Source organism: Bactrocera dorsalis, chromosome 5 (assembly GCF_023373825.1).
Source record: "Bactrocera dorsalis isolate Fly_Bdor chromosome 5, ASM2337382v1, whole genome shotgun sequence".
NCBI classification, from domain to species: domain Eukaryota; kingdom Metazoa; phylum Arthropoda; class Insecta; order Diptera; family Tephritidae; genus Bactrocera; species Bactrocera dorsalis.
The window spans coordinates 28,681,058-28,702,740 of record NC_064307.1 but is presented as its reverse complement, the minus strand read 5'-3'; the positions used below and the strand labels follow the sequence as shown (position 1 = coordinate 28,702,740).

At 38.5% G+C, this 21,683-nt stretch overlaps 3 protein-coding genes across 7 annotated transcripts; 1 reads left to right on the top strand and 2 right to left on the bottom strand.

Annotated features, from left to right (window-relative positions):
- Window positions 1-2,412: 2,412 nt before the first annotated feature.
- LOC105225027 (uncharacterized) lies at window positions 2,413-8,309 on the bottom strand. Its single transcript, XM_011203329.3, has 2 exons — window positions 6,407-8,309; window positions 2,413-5,716 (listed from the first exon to the last, which is right to left on the bottom strand). The coding sequence occupies exons 1-2, from the start codon at window positions 6,878-6,880 to the stop codon at window positions 2,702-2,704; spliced, it is 3,489 nt and encodes a 1,162-aa protein (XP_011201631.2). The 5' UTR covers window positions 6,881-8,309; the 3' UTR covers window positions 2,413-2,701.
- Window positions 8,310-12,348: 4,039 nt separating this feature from the next.
- On the bottom strand, window positions 12,349-17,665 carry LOC105225028 (uncharacterized). Of its 5 annotated transcripts, none has more exons than XM_011203330.4 (4): window positions 17,524-17,662; window positions 15,646-15,965; window positions 13,991-14,320; window positions 12,349-12,785 (listed from the first exon to the last, which is right to left on the bottom strand). In XM_011203330.4, the coding sequence occupies exons 2-4, from the start codon at window positions 15,958-15,960 to the stop codon at window positions 12,594-12,596; spliced, it is 837 nt and encodes a 278-aa protein (XP_011201632.2). In that variant the 5' UTR covers window positions 15,961-15,965; window positions 17,524-17,662; the 3' UTR covers window positions 12,349-12,593. The 5 variants fall into 5 exon arrangements, with proteins under 5 accessions (XP_011201632.2, XP_049315090.1, XP_019845365.2 ...); XM_049459133.1 differs by lacking the exon at window positions 17,524-17,662 and adding an exon at window positions 16,818-16,836; XM_019989806.3 differs by lacking the exon at window positions 15,646-15,965 and having other exon boundaries at window positions 17,524-17,665.
- A 393-nt stretch (window positions 17,666-18,058) lies between these two features.
- On the top strand, window positions 18,059-21,398 carry LOC105225029 (striatin-interacting protein 1 homolog). Its single transcript, XM_011203331.4, has 3 exons — window positions 18,059-18,372; window positions 18,433-19,471; window positions 19,526-21,398. The coding sequence occupies exons 2-3, from the start codon at window positions 18,531-18,533 to the stop codon at window positions 21,219-21,221; spliced, it is 2,637 nt and encodes an 878-aa protein (XP_011201633.1). The 5' UTR covers window positions 18,059-18,372; window positions 18,433-18,530; the 3' UTR covers window positions 21,222-21,398.
- The last annotated feature ends 285 nt before the right edge of the window (window positions 21,399-21,683 follow it).

Here is a 21,683-nt window from a genome sequence, read left to right as displayed (position 1 = left end):
TCTTTATGCAATTATATGAATTGAACGCTTGTAAGATTGGCATTCAATTTGGAAGCATCAACTGGGCGCCAGTGCGTATGCGTAATTTTTTCATGATTCCTTTATTGTAAGTATAGTCTATACTATGTTTCCGTTATTCTAAAAGTGATGTTGTTATATCGAGTGAGGTACAAAGTGCATATGTCATAACAAGAAATAGAGTTCAAACATAACGAGCAAATAGGTGGCGAATCGAAGATCTCTACGTATGCTACAAAACTAAAACTTAAAAATATGAAAAAATCACGAATTACTACTCAACACAGTCCGCTTTCAGTTAGACCTAGAAATGCTCTAACTTCTTTGAATCGCCTGAAAATACGTTTGCTGGAGGTCTGCAAAGTAGTCTACTCTTTTTCATTCCAGTCACATTCCCGGAGAGTGAACTTTACAGAGCTAGAGTATAAAGTGGATGGAGCCGCGATGGTGTGAGTCGAAAAGTTATTATGGTGGAGGAGCACATTGTTCTACGTCTTTTGCTGCAGTTCGATATCGCCCAAATTATTTTCCATAGCAGAAGCCTGAAACCTTTTAACAGGTATATCCAAAAACCACATCTTGCTAATCATTGAAAGCTGTGAGCATTTTCCAACCTTTAAGACGACATTCGCATTCTTTGGGGAAAGTTCTCCAGGATAAGTTTACTATAGAATCCATTATACTCTTGATTTCTGGTGTGTACCAGTGTTTTCATGCATCGTCGAGTAGACAAAAGAGCACTCATCTAGCCGTCAGTGTTATCAATTTCAGTATTTCATGCCCAATATTTAATCCTTTTGAGATACCTATAGTATCAGTTATAGGTTTTAAGACCGGAGCATACTCTTTTAGAACTCCCAGAGGTGATCTAGTAACAGATACCCAAAGGATATTATAATTATGGTGTGAAAACTTCTTCAACCTGCTAAATGGCAGTGCAAGCATAACACCATGAAATGGTGAACCCAATTCCCCAATCGATGACGCTGGAGCAGACGTTTCATTGCCCTAACATGAAGAAATTCGCGTAGCAATTACCCGTCTAAAGAACACCAAAGGTTCGGGGGCCGATGGATTGCCAGCAGAGCTATTCAAATATAGCAGAGAAGAATTTATACGGAGCTTGCAATAGCTTCTTTGTAGAATATTGTCGGACGAAACCATGCCCAACGATTGGAATTCAAGCGCTCTCTGCCCACTCCAGAAAAAGGGAGTCTCCTCACCTTCGCATGTAAGGTTCGATCGAACGTATTGTGTGAAAGATTGTGTTTCAGACAATTCGACTACGTTTCGTGGGACTTCTACAATCAACAGCTGGAGAAAATAATTCGAGCGGCAAAGCTTAATCAAGAAGGCACAATCTTTTATAAGAGTGTACATCTGCTGGCGTTAGCCGATATTATTGACATCATTGGGACCAACTTCCGCGGCGCTAGTTTCAAACTGCATAAGGCAGCGAAGCAAATGGATCTGGTAGTAAACGAAGGCAAGACAAAATATAAATAGTCGTCGCATTCGCGACTATGCTTCCACGTCACTGTTGACAGTCCTAACTTCGAAGTCATAGATGATTTCGTCCATCTTGGAACCAGTATTAACACCAACAGTAAAGTCAGCCTCGAAATCTAACGCAGAATAACTCTTGTCAACAGATGCTACTTCGGACTGAGTAGGCAATTGAGTCTTCTCTCGACGAGCAAAGACCATACTCTATAAGACACTCATTACTCCTGTCCTGCTATATGGTGCGGAATCATGGACGACGGCAATATTTGATAGGCCGGCTTTAGGAATTTTCAAAAGAAAGCTCTGCGGAAGACTTATGGTCCTTTGTACGAGCTGTACAAGATATACGACGGATTTGACATAGTTCAGCGAATTAAGAAACAAGTGCTCCGCTAGCTTAGTCATGTCGTCCCAACACTACAACTCTGAGAGTATTCGACGCAGTACCCGCCGGGTGAAGCAGAGGAGGAGGAAAACCACCACTCCGTTGGAAAGACCAGGTGGAGAAGGACCTGGCTTAACGTGGAATCTCCAAATGGGGCCAATCTGCAAAGAACGCGCGCGATTATACGAGTATACTCGGCTATAACCACGAGAGCGCTTTTTCTGCGAGGAAGACTTATCGAAAAGGGATGTGTGGTTTCTTGAAACAATTTTTTGACCTCACCATTTTCGCCATCGAAGGAAAGGAGTCACCGTAGAGAGCATCCAAGTAGTTTTCGATTTCACCGCATCCTTCCAAAATAATCTAATCACCGACTGATATTACTTTTAATCCGCGATTCCCTCCGCTTCCATGTAGAAATATTAATATTTTCCATCGTCTTCACAGCCTGGTATTCGATTCTTCAACACTTACAATTAAAAAGTAAAAAACATTTTTTCGTCATTCGTATTTGAATGTTTATTCGACAACTTATACATGGAGTTTAGAAACTTAAATTAAGGACAGCGTATATACGCTGTCTGGCAATCATTAGTGTAAGCTTTAAGTTAACCCTTCAACCTTAGTGGAATCGGTTAAGACTATATCATATATCTAATATAAAATACGAGAATTCAAATTTGATTAAGTATATGTTTGTAAGCATAGTGTCCTTAATTAATGGCAACAACAAGCACTGCAATAACAACAACAATTAGCCACATCATATTTGCTGATAAATAAGCAAGGGGTTTAAGCGCGTACACGCTGTCGTCTTTGCTGATAGCTCGGCTCCACTTCGCCGTTGTCTTCGTGCACGGGAATAGCATCAGGCAAGGCGTAAACTAAATTGCCGTGCGTGACGCCGCTTGGCTGATGGTACATAACTGGGACACGCACCATCTCGAATTGGCGCAGTTGCCCATTGGGTGCAAAGTAGGGCGCCTTATTGTAGGCGGAGGTTGGTGAGGCGCGTTCATGCACCTGTATTTGATGATAGTTTGTAATGGGCTCATGTTCGACGACTTCGCGCACAGTTTGGAAAGGATGGTTTACCACAATGCGACGTTTGTGGAAGCTTTCACTTGTTGCGGAGGCATCATTAGGCGCTGGATTTGCGGCAATTACACGTGAGCCCGGGGGCGTTGCTTGAGAACTTGCATCTTTTCCATTTGTGTCAATACTTTCCGCGTCGGAGGGTGCCGATTTGACATTTTCCTTGCTGTTAGCATTTGAGTTACTAGTGTCTATCAGGCGTTGCGATTTAATTTGTACTCGGTTTTGAGGTTCTGCAACATACTGCACGTTTTCGTTGTCACTTGGTTGTGGGTTTTCATAACGTGCGCTTACTTTCTCGGTATTCTGAGCACAGTCGGGTTGTGCCTCGATATTTTCCGAACGCAAAACGTCTTCTTCTTGTTTAGCACTTGGTTCAGGAGCCGATTCCGCATTTACATCCTCCACTTGTTCATCAACGGCTTTTTTAGCTTCGGGCTGACTAACTTTGGCAGTGCGACTACGTTCCTTAGGCGGGTTAATTGAAGACATAACTCTAATGGGCTCATCGGCTTCTTGCGGGCCATATGGCACTTGTAATTGAATATGTGCAAGTGGGCGTATGTCCTCGGTTTTCGGCCTCACGTCCTCATTGCTTTCCGCTATTTTTGCAGGCTCCTTTGAATCAGATTCTGACTTATTTTGTGCGGTGAGGCGTGCATTAGACTCGGGGCCACGATTATAGTGTACTGTGATGGTTCTTTGAGGCACTTTCTCGTTAGAACCGCGCTGATATTCCACATCTGCGGTAAGACGTGCAGATTCATTTGGATCGTATCGCATATGTGAGTAAGGAGCACTATATTCTACTGCTGCTGAATCGACATCGGCATCGGGATCGTAACGTAATTGTTCGTAAGTGCGCTGCGGTGCAACGTATTGCGGTTGCCGACGTTCATTCTGTGTATAACGCTGCTGTGCGGGCACTGGGCGACGCGCGGGAACGGCATATACAACTACACCGTCACGCTGGCGATTCAAGAACGATTTAACCTCACTCACGCGTGCGGGTTCTTCTTCTAAGTGCGCAGGTTGCTGTTTAGCTGATGGTGCTTGCTTACGTTGTGCCTGTACAAGTACTTGACGTTCCTCAAACCGACTAGGCGCTAGGTAAATATTATGCTGAGAGGGTGGTAAATTAATTGTGTGCTCATGCTTGATGATACGTGTCTGAGGCTCTGCTGTAATACGTTCACTTTTTGCCGGTTCCTCTTGTAAACGCGCAGGTTTGGGGTCTTTGCTAGCACTGTAGAAATTACCTGTGATGTACTCACCCTTATATTCATCGTCATCGTTGTTAAAGTCATTTGGTACATCGGGTGATGTATTTTTCAATGATTGTTCTTCGTTTTTAGAATACCTTGGTTGGTATACTTGCCCGTTTTGCTGAGCTTCAACACGTGCTGGACGTTGATAGTTGCTTTCTTCTCGTCTAAATGTGTTTGGCGAGAAATTCCTGTTAGGTACTTGACGCTGACTGTCATGACTTTCAGCAGGTATGTAAAAGTTTCTACCCCGTGAATTTTGCTCTCCGAGCGCAGAATCAGTAGGAGCTATGAGTTTTGCCTCCTCACCATATTGTTTTCGTAAATTGGCTTCCACAAAATCGCGTTTGGCATTTGGATTATTCGTTGGTGTAGCGGTGACTGTTGATGCAATATTTGTTCCACTAATAACAGGGGCGGGATTTTTTCTAGCAGCACTTGCATAGACTTGATTCGAGTTTGAGCGCACGCCGTTGTTATAAGAACCAGCGCTGGATGATTCAGTCTCAATGTCTGCATCACTATTGATATTATATTGAGCAGCAATGGCAGGATGAGGATGTCCGAGGGGTAGCACCGTTTCACCTTTCGGAATTTTCGCAACAGGATGCTCCAGCTCAACAACTATCGTACCAGCCGGTTTAATCACAACTCGTTCTTCGATATCGTAAAATTCCTTTTGGATAGCTGGATGTCGTACTTCGAATTTTTTAGCTTTCAGTGCTGGTTGGGCAATTTGTATAGTTTTGGTGACTACAGGTCGTTGATACACATTTGGATTTACAGGCAAGTAACCGCCATTCGAATGATAGTCATGTTCTTGGTTGCCATAAAAGCCATCATAACCACCTGCGGGCTCATCTACAGATGGTGGATATTCGTTTAGAAAACCACCGGCATCTCCATGATCATAACCAAAACTGGGTTGTCCATAATCAGGCTTAGCATAACTGGGAACTTGGTCGTAATTTGGCGGACTGTATCCACCGCCACCAGCAACTCTAAATGTCACGCCAGGAGAACCGCTGCCAGCACCGCCAAAACTATTACCAAAAGTACCTCCCAGATGTATTTTGCCACCATCACTACTACCACTGTGTACGGTAGTAACTGCCTTTGAAGGCCCAGTTGGCACAACAGCTGCTCCAGAAACAGCTGGTGCTGATGCATGTACAGCTACAGGAGCGGCTACCGCTGGTTGTGCTGCTACTGGTGCGGGGGATATTTGGATCTTTGCGTCGGGCGCTGATTTCGATTGTTCATCCACAGATGCTGCGGCTGATGCTGATGTGGCTACAGCAGCGGGAAGTGCAACTTGCCTTTCAAAGGTGTGCTGCTGTGAAGGTTTCGCATCGATAGCGACAAGTCGCGCAGGTCCAGCCGATGACGAGGAGGACGATGAATACTCATAACGTCCAGATGGCGAATGATCGGCTGTTTCGAATACCTAATGAATAAAAGTGATATAATTAGATAATACAAGAAGAAGAGGCCCTGGTCTGGGTGTTGGTGAATATTAGCCGCGTAAAATATTTCGGGATGTGCGAAAAACTTTTTTATAAACAATCGAGTAAAGCAATTTTTCAAAATCTAATACTAAAAGTATAGAGTCATGTGTAGAAGTTCACGAAGTGAGGAAAATTTTCTGAGTGCCACTCACTTGGGAGTGGCCAGAAATGGATCTTTTACATATGGCTCAAGCAGAGCATGACTTCCGGTCAAGTATCCTTTGAGTCGCTTTGAGAGCTTAAGTGAGAAAGCGAACCATCCATCCCCAGGGTTGTGTGCTGGGTTTGGGACCCGCAACGTTAAAAATGCTTCCAATGAAAAAGAAACAACAGCCTCGGATCGCCACAATCAGCGCCAACTACCGTTGGATAAATCTCCTCAACATCGCAAGGGTTGCACCAAATCTTGGAAAAGACCCGTGAAAAGAGAATCGACAAACACCACCTCTTCGCCACTGCTTTTAACAGCATTAAAATGAGCTGTCTTTATGTATTTTCGAAAATCAGTAAGCAGTTTTTTTCAACATGTATTAATTTTAACTTGGACGCAGAAACATTTAACTTAAATTCGTATCCGGTTTCTTAAAATCTCTGTGAGATTCTCGCAAACTGAAAATACTTTCACTTACCGTTTCTACTGTCGGTCCACTGTGATAGTTTTGTATATAACGCTCGAACTCCTGATTCTGTTTATCCTGCGCATTGGCTTGACGAAATTGGCTCTGCCGATTCTGTTGCCGTATGCGCCCATAAAATCGTTGTTGTTGTTGTGGTCTAAAGCCATTCGATTGTTCTGTACTCTGTTGAGCTTGTTGGGCGGGTTTCGAATTACCAACGGAACTCGAACCCTGCTCTTGTTTTTGCTCACTTTTCACCTCAACTTTTTCTGCCTTATCGTTTTCATCTGCCGCACGTAATCTGGCGAAACGTTCCTCTCCATTTGGCTTCTTAGCTGGACCTGCTTTTAATTCCTCCGGTGCGGTACCCTCCAAATAGGTGACGTCAGCCGGGTTCGTGGCCGGGTGCTGAGCAATCGAGATATTAACATGAGTGGCCGTGAAAGCTGTGCCAACACACAGCAACAGCACAAATATCGTTCTCATCGTGGTGGTTATCCTTTATCGCGGCTAAACAAACAATAATTGTTTTCGTTTTCGAAAGTGTACGCGTTCACAATCGTTGACCGATGTGTTACCTATTTGTATTGCTGGCCACAGCTGAGTGAACTTCGAATGTTTGGGCAGGCGCTGTTTTATATGCTATGCAACGCGATGAGCTTGTAATAAAACGCACGGCCGATTCGCAGTGTCACAGTGCGATCGCTTGTTACAGGCCAATACTCGTAAGTACAAACTATTTTGGGCATTTTCAACGTGTCAATACACAAATTCGTATGGAATTCAATTTCAATCGATTTTTAGAAAATCACTCTAAAACACAACTGCACACAAACATACCATATATTTGAAACTTTGTTAGCACGTAAGCAAAGCAAAAAAACAATTGTTTACTAACAGTCGGCATATCACACTACCGATCGTCAATAATCAAGCGATTGATCTTCATCGTTATGTTGTATCATGTCTATCAAAGCAGCAGCCGAGTCATATACCGGCCGGCAACTGCGCGATACTGTTAGCACACAGGCGAATCTCCGCGCCAGGGGATGTCGAACACACACGATCGCTGACAACAACCATACCAGAGCTGTTGTAGCAATGATCATGCTGTTATTCACATTACTCGCCGTCTATAGACATGCGCGGCGTGATCGTGAAGAAATGCATTGTCTTTAACCCAGTTATGCGTGCGAGGTGTTCGTCGAGTGTGTCAGCAAATCAGAATGTCACCTTAAGCGCTACACAAGGAATCTCCAATGCTCCGAATTCATTGCTTACGCGTCAAAACTGAAGCCCGCACACTTGCTCGCTGAAGTAGGCGCATCGTTGCTGTTCAGCTTGATTTATGATGTACTATTTTCTGTTTGATGTTATGCAATACGCATGCGCTTACGCTTTTATGCCACCTACTTTGCTGGCACGCTCGGCTTAATCGAACAAACACAACGCTACAGAAATTCTAATTACTATTTTCGGCTTGCACACACGGTTGTCAATGTTGTAAGCGCCTTAACGGTGACAGAAGAAGCGTGAAAATTTACGAAAAGGGTAAGACCGCGCCGCTTTGTGGCAAAACTTTTGCGGCGACAGCTATGCTCCCAGAAATGGTGGCAGGCATGCATATTTGGCTAATTGTCGGAAGGTCAATTTTTTGTTACAGTTGAGTAGAAAAACTTGTGATTTTTACATTAAACTTGGAAATATCCAAATTCGCAGTTGTTGTGGCTTATTTTGTTGATTATTCATTGAACTAGAACTAGTTGGCGTGCGAACTTGCATTTGTAAAAAGTTTAAAAAATTCTTGACATTTTTGGTTGACAATTTTTCTATGTTTTTAATGTTTTGGTGTGATGCTTTAGTAGTTGTCGAAAATTTTTTTAATATTAAAACATTTGATTTTTGACGAGTCATGAAAATGGTTTATTGAAATTAGATAGAGCCGAGTTTACAACAACGCACCAGTCGTTACGCCTTTTCGCTGCTTGGCGCCAATGGGAGATTCAAAGTGTAGCCAGGTCCTTCTCCAAGTGGTCTTTTCAACGGTCTTCCTGTTTCTTTTCCCCCGACGGGTACTGCGTCGAATACTTATAAAGCTGGAGTTTTTTCGTCTATTTGGACGACATGACCTAGCCAGCGTAACCGCTGTCTCTTAATTCGCTGAACTATGTCAATGTCGTCGTATACTTCGTACAGCTGATCCTTTCATCGAATGCGATATTCCAATGCGCAAAGGTACATAAATCTTCTATAGAACTTTTCCCTCGAAAACTCGTAACGACGACTCATCAGATGTTGTAGAATTTGGTCTTTATTTCTCAATTGCCTACTCAGTCCGAAGTAACACCTTTTGGCGTGCGTTATTTTGCGTTGCATTTAGAGACATTATGTTGGTGTTAATATTGTTTCCAGGTTTTAGGTCTTTAAGTTTTGGAATAAAGTTGTCTTCGATCGATAAACTGAAAACTGCATATATATGTTAACTAAAACAGCATGTATCCCAACGCAAGGAGTTTAAAAACGCTGTAATGTAAGCGCTTTCCAATAAGTTTTTAGCTTCACCGATCATTGACACCGAATCGGATTCATAGATTTGTCGCGACCGCGTTTGGAGGCGGGTGAGTCTGTATGTGGGGACTCTGCTCTCACCATGACGGTCATATAAAATTAGTTTAATAAGCTTTAAAAGGATCGTACGTCGCTTTATAATCAACCAACTATCATGAAAGATGACGAATTTGTACCGGTAGACTGTCGATTGAAGTTGCCCGAGATTGTTATAACATTAGGCATCTCAGAGAACATCATAGTGAATGGAATAATGGCATCAGCCGAAGAGTGTGGTAACGCAATGAATAACATCGATCAACATCCGTATTCTCCAGATTTGGCTCTCTGTGAATTTTTCTTGTTCCCCAGACTGGAATTGTCGCACGTTTTCAGTCGATCGAAGAGATTTTAGTAGTTCCGAACATAACCATTATAAGAAAGCACTTTGAAATTATATGATAAGTATTTTCGGTACGTACATATTAATCTCAACCGGTGTTGGATGGACCAAGATTAATCTTTTTTAGAGTGGCCAAAGATCATCAAAACAAAAACACCTCCATAGACTTGATTCGAGTTTAAACGCAGGTCGTTGTTATAAGAACCCTCACTGGATGATTAAGTCTTAGTATCTGTATCAGTATTAATATTATATTGAGCAGCAATGGATGGATGAGAGTGACCGAGGGGTAGCACCGTTTCACATTTCGGAATTTTCGCAAGAGGATGCTCCAGCTCAACAATTATCGTAGCTGGTTTAATCACAACTCGTTCTTCGATATCGTAAAATTCCTTTTGGATAGCTTTCAGCGCTGGTTGGGCAATTTGTATAGTTTTGGTGATTACTGGTCGTTGATACACATTTGGGTTTACAGGCAAGTAACCGCCATTCGAATGATAGTCATGTTCTTGGTTGCCATAGAAGCCATCATAACCACCTGCGGGCTCATCTTACAGATGGTGGATATTCGTTTAGAAAACCACCGCCATCTCCATGATCATAATTAAAGCTGGGTTGTCCATAATCAGACTTAGCATAACTTCGCGTAAAAAAGCTAGGGACATCCCAGTGTTAGATCGATCTAAGAAAACTTTTTAACGCCGACGATGGGAGCCAAGCACGACATAAGTTTAGATTGTTGCATTAATACCGTATTTTCCAATAGTGCTCCCATTAAAGTGTGCAAGTGATTATTTCCACCGATTACTCCAAGCGACCCAGCGCGAAAAAATAACAGGCATTCAAATATAAGGGGTTAGATGGGTTTAAGGGTTTCAAAAAATCGAATTATTTCTTATTGTCTTATTAATTTATACAGCAGCTCTAGAATATGGTTCTAAATTTTCAAGTTGATCCGAGTAATAATTTCGGAGACACAGTCTTGAGAACTTAGGCGCTCGAGACTAGCTAGGCTAAATGCGCCGCCTTATACGAGTTTTTCTCGAAACTGTGTGCTTTGAAGTCGGTTGGCAAGGTTTCTCGAGAACTACTCAATCGATATTCATGAAGTTTCACACATGTCTTTGAGAAGCCATTGTTAAAGATTTTTACGAAGGATTTTTTTTCGATTGCTACTATATGAAAAAATATGTAGTGAAATTTTAATTTTTTTTTATGTCTGCCAAAAATCTAATTTTCAGTTTTCCAAGTTCTCAGTTAAAGTTTTAATTAAAACACGTATTTTTTCACTTTAGATGATGTAAGCAGTTATCCCGTCAACGCGGGCGCGTCGCTTTTCCGAGGAATCACAGGAAATGGTGTCGCAATGGCCGAGTTTAAAATACATATTTTTTTTATATGAGAAAAAAATTGTGGAAAAAAGTACTGTTTTTTACCCGAGGAAACCCAAATAACGCCATAACGTAGTATTTGGTGAATAAAATAAATTAGGGGTCTACCACTATAAATGACTTATGTATATATAACGGGTGATTTTTTTGAGGTTAGGATTTTCATGCATTAGTATTTGACAGATCACGTGGGATTTCAGACATGGTGTCAAAGAGAAAGATGCTCAGTATGCTTTGACATTTCATCATGAATAGACTTACTAACGAGCAACGCTTGCAAATCATTGAATTTTATTACCAAAATCAGTGTTCGGTTCGAAATGTGTTTCGCGCTTTACGTCCGACAAATTTTGTTCAGCGATGAGGCTCATTTCTGGTTGAATGGCTACGTAAATAAGCAAAATTGCCGCATTTGGGGTGAAGAGTAACCAGAAGCCGTTCAAGAACTGCCCATGCATCCCGAAAAATGCACTGTTTGGTGTGGTTTGTACGCTGGTGGAATCATTGGACCGTATTTTTTCAAAGATGCTGTTGGACGCAACGTTACGGTGAATGGCGATCGCTATCGTTCGATGCTAACAAACTTTTTGTTGCCAAAAAATGGAAGAACTGAACTTGGTTGACATGTGGTTTCAACAAGATGGCGCTACATGCCACACAGCTCGCGATTCTATGGCCATTTTGAGGGAAAAACTTCGGACAACAATTCATCTCAAGAAATGGACCCGTAAGTTGGCCACCAAGATCATGCGATTTAACGCCTTTAGACTATTTTTTGTGGGGCTACGTCAAGTCTAAAGTCTACAGAAATAAGCCAGCAACTATTCCAGCTTTGGAAGACAACATTTCCGAAGAAATTCGGGCTATTCCGGCCGAAATGCTCGAAAAAGTTGCCCAAAATTGGACTTTCCGAATGGACCACCTAAGACGCAGCCGCGGTCAACATTTAAATGAAATTATCTTCAAAAAGTAAATGTCATGAACCAATCTAACGTTTCAAATAAAGAACCGATGAGATTTTGCAAATTTTATGCGTTTTTTTTTTTAAAAAAGTTATCAAGCTCTTAAAAAATCACCCTTTAGTATTTTAGATATACTTCTACCATTACCTTTGGACATGAAACAAATGCATGTAAATATATCGGTACATATGTATGTATTTTAATGACATTGGCCAAACAATTAAAATTGTCGCAGGATTTATTTGTGTTATCTTATTCTTTTGAATTCAAATTAATGGGTTCGCAAATTATGCCAAAAATACACAAAATCAAAACTATCAAAAGGCGAACTAAAATTGGTTGCATTCCCCGTAATAAATTACAATAGTTTGATGCGAAAGGTTAATGTTCGTCACTTTAGTGTACATTAATAACAATGTGCATAAAGTATCTGTGTGTGTTTGTATTTTTGGAAGTACGTGATGCACTTTTATATGCGTCTACCGTTACTGCTTTGCACTATATATTCGGTGGCGCAAGCCAAACCATAAAACACACAACCGCGCACCTCTGAAACAAGCATTACAATACGATTATTTTGGAAACGTGGTTTGCATTTAAATAAGATTGTATACCGTTAAAATGCCTGATTTTCTGAGTTAAAAAAATGTATTTTGTTTATTTACTTTGGATAATTTATTTTTATTTGCAATTCAATAAAATAAAAATGAATGACAAACTTTTCTAAATCACTGGTTTAGACAACAAATACAACACAGAAAGAGCATAACCAAAAACTAAAAGTCTGCGTTGCTTATAAAGTATAAATGTGGATTAATGCATATTTTTTTTACTTATTTGAAATAAGTTGCGTTTGATTAATAATCAAGGTTATTTTCGATATAATCGACTTGAACTTAGAGTAACTTTTCAATATCTTTTGCAATATCCATTGGATCGGTTGTGGGAGCATAACGGTCCACTGGTACACCGTCCTTGTTTACAAGGAATTTGGTGAAATTCCACTTGATGGAGCTACCGAGTGTGCCAGTTTGCTTGTGCTTCAAGAATTGGTAAAGTGGGGCTGCACCGGAGCCATTTACGTCAACCTGAAAAAGTAAGGTTTCCAGTAAATTTTCAATTTCAACAGAAATTTGTAAAGATAATTTATTTGAAAAATATATATGTCTCAGGTTATTTACTAAATAATAAAGAAAGAATATAAAAGCGAACAGCGCTATACAGTATATTATAATTATATGTTTTAAAATGCAGTACTCCGAAATAACGAACACATTAAGTGTCAGGCCAGTTCGAAATATCGAAATTTGCGTTAAATCGAGTACTCATTTAGCGAGGTATACTTTTCAATACAAGTTAATAAAATATCCGAAATTTACAGTTTAATATATTGTTTTATTGAATTATTTGTTAAAAAAAAAAATAAATAAGGAAGAGCTAAGTTCGGGTATAACCGAACATTTCATATTCTTGCAATTTGCAAGGATTGAAGCCAGAGGATTACCGTTAGGTACATAAGATTGGAGTCTGCGTTATAAAGTCATCCGGAAGTTCGAAATCTTTATATTAGGTATACGGGGACTAAGGCAAGCATTGGCACGATTCAACCAACGATTTTTGACACAGGTGTACTACTACCAGGAAAATATTATCTCTGAATTTTGATTATATAACTCACACATTGACCGATATTTTCGGTAAAAAGTAAACCATAAGTACTGGGTCCACATATTCAGTGTCTAGAGGCTTGAGCAGTTTTGGTTCGATTCAGCAATTTATTTCAATTAATTGCTTCTTGATCTGTACAAAGGAAAGTGAATCAAGTGGAATTTAAAATTTTGTTATAAGGTAAGTAGGCGGGGTTGTAAACCGATTTTACTTATATTCACACTGTAGCCTAGGATATCAGTAGAATGTTATATATAATTTGATTGAAATCAGTGTGGCGGTTTTCGAGATACGTGTTTTCACCCAAAATTGGGCGGTGCCACACCCATCGTCCTGAGCTCAATTAAACTCCTGTCATAGCATCTTGGTAGTAAAATTTAATTTCTCTGACGTATTTAGTTATTTGTGGAGTGAATAGGGTTACAATCCTTTTTCACACTGTTCGTATAACATTTGCGCTAGATGAATTTGGTAGATGTCACTTAAGAGGAACAAAAAATATATTCAATAAACTTATTAGAGGACGAGGGCAAGCCCACTTTTCCAAAAATTTTTACCAGCGGGTGCCCATTGCGGGATGTAAAAATGGGATAAAATAGTAAAAAAAAGTTTATGACAAACATACCTTTTGAAATACATCGCCAATGTTAGCCTTGGCATCACGCAAGTGGCACACCATTGCTTCACCATCTGCTTCCGGCATCTGTGAGTTGAACTGATTGCAGGGGAAATTTAAAATTCGCAAACCCTTTTCTTCATATTTCTCCAACAAAGTGGTTAATTTTGCATAATTGTTTTTGGTTAAACCACATTGCGATGCGATGTTCACGACCAATACAACATTACCCTTGTATTTTTCCAAGGACACTTCATTACCATGCGTATCTTTTACGGTGAATTCGTAAATTGTTTTGGCGGTTTTTGGATCTGGACCTGACATGTTGTTGCTGTCAATCTGAAATTATGGTTAAGGTAAGAGGAAAAACTGCTGTCAACCGTACTAAAGCACAGGCAAAATAAAACTACTACAATAATTTAATGTGACAGAGCCTATTAGTATTAAACCGTTAGCAGCAATTCAGAAAGTAGCAATTATTTAATTATTGAACATAAACAAACTCACATAAATACAAAGGTATATGCGTATATACATGCAAAACCTATGAAAAGTTAATCAAACGCGACAGTGAGAAATGCAAAGTCCGAACTCAACGATATGTACAATACTTGATATATTTGCATGTATATGCACACACTGATATCACAATATTGTGACTGCTGTTACGTACATATGTATACAGTCTATTAAGCGTTAATATTTTATGAAGAGCGACAAAAATCAATGCAGTAAGTGTTGTGGATGTTTATGGGTACGCAAATCGGCATGACAGGTGCTAGCTGGAACAATACTTATATTTTGAACACACCTACACATATGTGCCCAATGAGTCAACCACGTTAAGTGGACCCTGAAAATTTCGCTAAATCACCGATTTTGAAAATTAGCACATCATTAGAAGAGGGATCAGAGGCATATCTCGTGATCTACAAGTAAATATTTGTTCAAAATTCAGTTAATGATAATGTTATTGGATGTTGAGTTTTAGAGCACCATAAAATTGTAAAATTATTTTCTTATAAACTATTGCAGAAAAATCGATGAAACTGTGTGTACTCAAAGAAAAAAGCGTCTGATCGCTCATTTTGTTTCATAACGGCGTCAGATCTCCGAAATAACAGCCGTTGGCCGGATTTAATCCGGGTCAGAATCGGCTGTCGTAGGAATTGTCTGATTTGCTAACTTTCAAACCCCCTTTTAGATTTAGCGAAATTATGAGGGTCCACTTTATGTGGGTTAACCCCAAATCAATAAACATCCAATAAGCATTTACATTCTGCTATGAATTAACTGACAATGTCCATATTATTATTCTCGAAAAGAAATTTGAACACAAATGTTTTCTAATGCCCTTAGATATGCACATGAATATGTACTTATTAGTATACATATGTATATGTAAGTAATTTTTAATAATAAATAATTGTTCAAGAATTTTTTATAGCCACATTTTTTATGTTTTTAATTCTTTTTCTTAAACTGCTTATCAATTTTGAATATGATTATTTTTCTTTTTATGTTTACTGGGTATTTAGGTACGTGATGGTAGTAATAGCAGTAAAATTTTCAAACAATGTAAGTATATGTGTAACTGTGTATATCCAATAAAGGTTTCAAATAACCACAGTACATTTTGTTTGTGTTTTTGAACGATTACTCACATCATCGACTTGTGGACGGAGAGCACCGGTAGATGATGACGGTGCATTTTCGGTTTTTGCAAGTTGTGAGGCAGCGGCGAAACTAACCCCAGAAATCGGCAACAAAACTACACATAGCCGTTTATTATTTGGCAAAGTGCTTGTATTAAATGATGTTATCGTTGGTGGATTTAAACTAAATTGACTGTAACAACGTTGCACTTGACGCAATTGTTGTTGTTGCAGCTGTAGTACTGCAGAGCGTATGAACTTGAGAGAAATGGCGCTGCTATTAGCCATTGATTGACCAATTCTAAGCAATTGATTAAAGGACATTGCTACTGTAAATGCAATAAAAAGAAAGAATTGCCTATTAAATAAGTTATTGTCAGCTGAGTCATACAAAATCTGGTACAAAATCGTTTTGTATTGATGATGAACACAAAGACTTAAAGAGATATTTAATCTAATTTGGACCGATGAAAGTAAAAGGAACTTTCATATTTTCTTATAGCCGATTTAACTTCTGTGGACATACATATGTATGTTTCTTTTTTTGTTCTCACAGTCATAACAACATATCATTCATTTTAGTACTCAAAATAAAGCAAAGAAACGACCTTCAAATGTGTTTGTGTCTGTCGAAAAAAACAAAAAAAAAAAATACATACATACATACATATTTCATTCACACTCTCATTTGCAACCTCTTCACAGATAAGGAATGAATATATTATTATATATACGAGTGTATATATTTATACATATTTGTACATAAACATGGGTATACATAACTATATTCGCTAAAAGCTAATAAGGATTATTATGAGAGTACTCATGGAAAGTATGCTTAATTTATAGCAAATATTAAGACTTAAAAAATCTGAGGGAAATCAGACAGAAGCGATGTTTAAATACTCTTGTAAATAGGAAAAATTTAAATGCTGTCAAATATATCTCGAAATGACAGCAAACTCGTTATATATTGGTTAGAAAAGATATGAACCGGTTTCATCATCAATTCTTTATCGCAAACGCTTTAATTATTTTTAGCTGCCTACGGTACAAAGCAATCACAATTACTTATACACAAATATCGGCAGTCTTTAAATTATGAATTGCATGAATTTCACATAATTAACTTATTAGAAGCTCAAGGCTTGTTTAGGATAACCTTTTCGATGAATACATACACATATTTATATTCCATACACTTCCTATTGAAAATTTGTTTACATGCAGGCATTTTGTATTCGTTTTAAAATAACTGCGACTTTCAGATGCCATTTATGCTGAAAAACTAGTACTCGTTTGTTAAAGTAGTCCTATAAAATGACTAAGCATTTTTTGTTTAGAAGCTTATGAACTAGATAAGTATGTATGTATGTATATAGTAAGTCAGAATTGCATTGCCGATTTAGTTAGTGTAAGGTATCCCAAATAAATATTGATATATGCAGATGTATAAAATGCCTCAAAAGGTTAAATCTTCTATTTGGTTTAACTTCTGATTACGATATATTTATTTACTTGTACGTGGTGGTTGTAGTAGTAATAAGTCCCGATTGCTGTGACAAGCGCTCCAATAAAAAAGTGCACCAAACTAGCCATGAGAATTGTGAAATGTGTGGTAAATATGTATGTACTCACTTCTGCGTTGAACAAAAAATATATATTTAATACTAAGAAATAGGTGATATATCAGTGTCTTCTATAAAAAAATATATCCAAAAATTATTATTTTTTTATTGTCTGGTACAAAGTTCACATTCCATTACGATACATACATATGGATATGTATTATTATTTTTAAACGAGCAATTTTTTATATCCAGTATAAATGTTTAAATTATATTAACAATGCGTATTTACAAAAAGATCGTTGAAAAGTTTACTTACTATTTTTTCTACAATAAAGGTTGAAATTGCAACCGGCTTAAACCACAAAAAATATGTTTTACCACCCAAATGTGTTTGGCCTTGTCATTGTACTATCAGCTGATTTTAGGTTCCACTACAGAGCGTTATTGAAATAATTTTTTAAAAGTTCTTCAAAAATTTAGTTTGTATTTGAAAATTATACGATCACTTCTCTGCAACACAGTTGGTGGTTAAATCTTATGTGAACACTACCAGGGAATTGTGTTAAAGTTCCTATGAATTTAGTAAGAACGAAACGAAACTGCAGTTTATTAAAATAATTAGTATGGACAGTGCAACTTATATAAGTTAATAAACTGCAGTTTCGGGTAGTCGCTACTCGGAATGTGTCTTTTAATTGGCTAGAAACCAACAAATTTCACATTTATATAATTGAGTTTTTAAGTTATTTCACAAATTTATCATTGATTATTAGAATAATAATCCTATACAAATACGGGCATTTTTTAGCCCTTATTTTTATAGAGGGTTATATACACTGTTTTGTGGGATGTATCGATTGTCAAAGAAAATTTTCCGTCATACAGACAAAAACTTGTCTCGGGAAAGAAATTTATTTTTGTATTATTCCAAACGGAATTCAATAAAATATTCAAAAGAAATAGTTCATAGGTTTGCTGAAATTGAACGATTATCATTTATTTGAAATGTTGGAGGAAAGATCTTAGGTGGGTTACAACGATGATTTAGTGCAACGCAAAGGCCTAACTGAAGACAACTCTGCGAGTATACAAGTATAAACAACAACAACGCTTGATGTGCTTCTCGTATCATAACTAGCATTTAGAAACAAGTAAAAGTTTTCCGGTAATTATATGTTGTATAGAAAAACTATTAAGTTTTAATAAAACTTTCTTTTATTTCAAGTGTTTTTACGATATCACTCTATTCTATCTACATTCTGCTAAGGAGTCAGGTCTTGTTATTGGCAGCGGTGAAACGGTGTTGCCAAGAAAGTTTTCCAAATGATGTTGTCATCTATAAATAACTCCTTTGAGCAGGATACACATGATGTTGATGGCAATTGTGATGGACCTGATTTAGATTTTGTTTATGCTGATGTAGATACTTATCAAAATGAAATTGCCGAACTATATAGTTATACAGAATTTAATGAACTTCAGCAAAATGTTAAAGCATTCGAAGATCAAATGGAAATGTATGACTTGCCACCTAATTGGCAAAAACAGGACAGCTCATCACAGCGCAGTATTATAATGAAATTGATAGATCAACTAGAAGTTTCAAGCCGAGCGTTTCGAATGCAGGCAGCCCGTTGCATACTATATTTAGCACAAGGATGTTGGGCGGAAGTTCAATCTGATGAAGAACAACATCAGATCACACGAGACAATATAATTGTATTATATGAATTGGGAGTTTTTTCGTCTTTTATAGATCTGCTTAACATGGAAATAGAGAGTGCATGTTCTCCTGATATTGTTGCTGTTAAAATCACGAATGTTACATTGGTAGACTCGACCGACTTACGAGTAATCCTTTCGGTATTGTACATAATAGCGGAAACTATTCGCGATGAGTATGACAAGGGAAGTGAGGATTACAAAAATATTGCCGAAGCTTTCATACAAGAAATAAATAGTCCACTACCTGACGGTGAATTGCTTGCTGTCAAACTTTTGGGAATGATAACTCGCTTTTGTAGTGGCGCCGCACCACACTTTCCCATGAAAAAAGTCGTTCTATTATTGTGGAAAATAACATTATTGGGATTAGGTGGAATGGAGAAGTTAAAAAACCTTAAAAATGAATATCGTATTAAAGCTGGACTTGAGCCGGTTACTGAGGATACACTGGAAGTCACGAAAAATATGCGTGCCAGCTCACCACCAGCAACTGCTACAGATATTTTGGATAATCAAAATCCCAAACGAAATGCATTTAGGTGAGTTCTGATTTAATAAATATTTTTAATTTATAATTATTTTTTTATTTCCAGACGATCATTGATGAAGCAACGTTTTCTTGATGAGCAAGAACAGATGGACATGGAATTAACACCAGGTAATGAAAGTGCACCACCAAACAATAACGGTGGAAATGGAAATCAAGAGGAAGATATATCCCAGTTTTATCGCCAGTTCGAAGATCCATCTGCAAACACTGCAAACCCTAATAATCAGCCGAGCTTCTCACAGCCACCACCCGTACTACCGGTACAAGTTACAACACGTTTGCCATGGACTCCAAAAGTAAGGCAAAAGGATATAGATCAATTCCTGGATATATCTCGAAATAAATTTATTGGTTATTCGTTGATTGACGATCACGAGAGCCTTGCGGGACTGCCACAACCAATACATGAAGGCGTTCAGACTTTGCGACGTCACATGTACGTGAGCCTAGCAGATGTGCAAATAAAAAAAGAAGAAGAAATTGCCCGAAATCCGATCTCTACACAAGAAGACGAAATCCCATTAAATCCCGCCGAAGTACTTTATCAGGCGATTCTACCGAATTTGCCACAATACATGATTGCATTGCTGAAGGTTTTATTGGCTGCATCACCCACTTCAAAATCGAAAACGGAAAGCATTAATATAATGGCAGATGTTTTACCGAAAAAAATGCCAATAACGGACTCGCAGAAACTAACCGTTGACATGAGTAGGCATAAGGAAATAATTGTGAAAGCGGTCTCAGCTATCATTCTGCTATATTTGAAACATTTCAAAATTAACCACATTTACCAATTCGAATTTATGTCGCAGCATCTTGTATTCGCCAATTGTATACCTTTGGTGCTCAAGTTCTTCAATCAAACTATCACCGAATATGTAGGTATGAAGAACACTATACCACTATTGGATTTCCCTTCCTGTGTAATTGGAGAACAGCCAGATTTATCGGGCGAAAGCTTCGTTTATAGCGGCGAAACCGCTGACAAGCCTTACTATTCTTGGCGTAACGTCTTTTCCTGTATTAATCTCTTACGAATACTTAATAAATTAATTAAGTGGAAACATTCGCGAGTTATGATGTTAGTCGTCTTCAAATCGGCACCAATTCTCAAGAAAACTTTAAAGGTTCGCCATGCTATGATGCAGTTATATGTATTGAAGCTACTTAAAATGCAAACCAAATATTTGGGACGCCAATGGCGCAAGTCTAATATGAAGACAATGAGTGCCATTTATGCGAAAGTAAGACATCGCCTTAACGATGATTGGGCTTTTGGCAATGACTTGGAGTCGCGTCCATGGGATTTTCAGGCTGAAGAATGTACATTGCGTGCCTGCGTAGATCGTTTTAATTTGCGGCGCTATCCCGAAGCTACACAAAAATGTGGTGCAGGTGGCAACAATGGAAATTCCGGAAATTCAGATAACTCTTCGGGTAATATAGGAGGCGGTACAGGAAGTGGTAATAACATGGCTGGTGGTGGAAATGAGGCTAACGGTTTCGGCAGTAGTGGTACAGGCGGTGGCGGCAATGGACACGCACAATTGAATGATTATGGAGTCGAGGGAGGCTTTCCAAGCGACGAAATTCTATCGCACTCAGATTTTGCTTTCTTTGGACACTCAGGCTGGTGGGATCGCAAAGTGGAATTGACCGACTACTTCAAGGAAAATTATTCGATATGGCTAGAAGAAGAAGTTTACAATAATCAAATTGATTGGGATGCGTTGTAAGAGGAAACGGAAACTGAAACTTCAATCAATTCAGTGTAAACACTGTACCGGCTACCGAAGTTATTGACTAACTCATAAAGTTTAACTACTAGAATACAGACAGACACATTAATAAAATATAATGGCACGCAGAAATCGAATACTTACCAACATAATAAATATAATTTTTCATAGAGAGTTGTAAACGTACTTTTGTAAATCGAAAAGATGTTAAAAATTGAAAAACCACATTTCAATTGCAAAAAAAATCATTACAAACGCAAATTGCTAGTTTTTAGTACACTAGAAATAAAATGGAAAAGCAATTACGCCTAATGCAAGTATTGGCTACGTCACCATTTTCGCCATCATCCAAACCATGTTGTTTTGCAGTCTCTTTTTGGGCATGCCAATTCCGCAAAGTAATTGGTGTTTATATAACTTATGCGCAAGATTCGCATATAAAACTACATTACATGATTA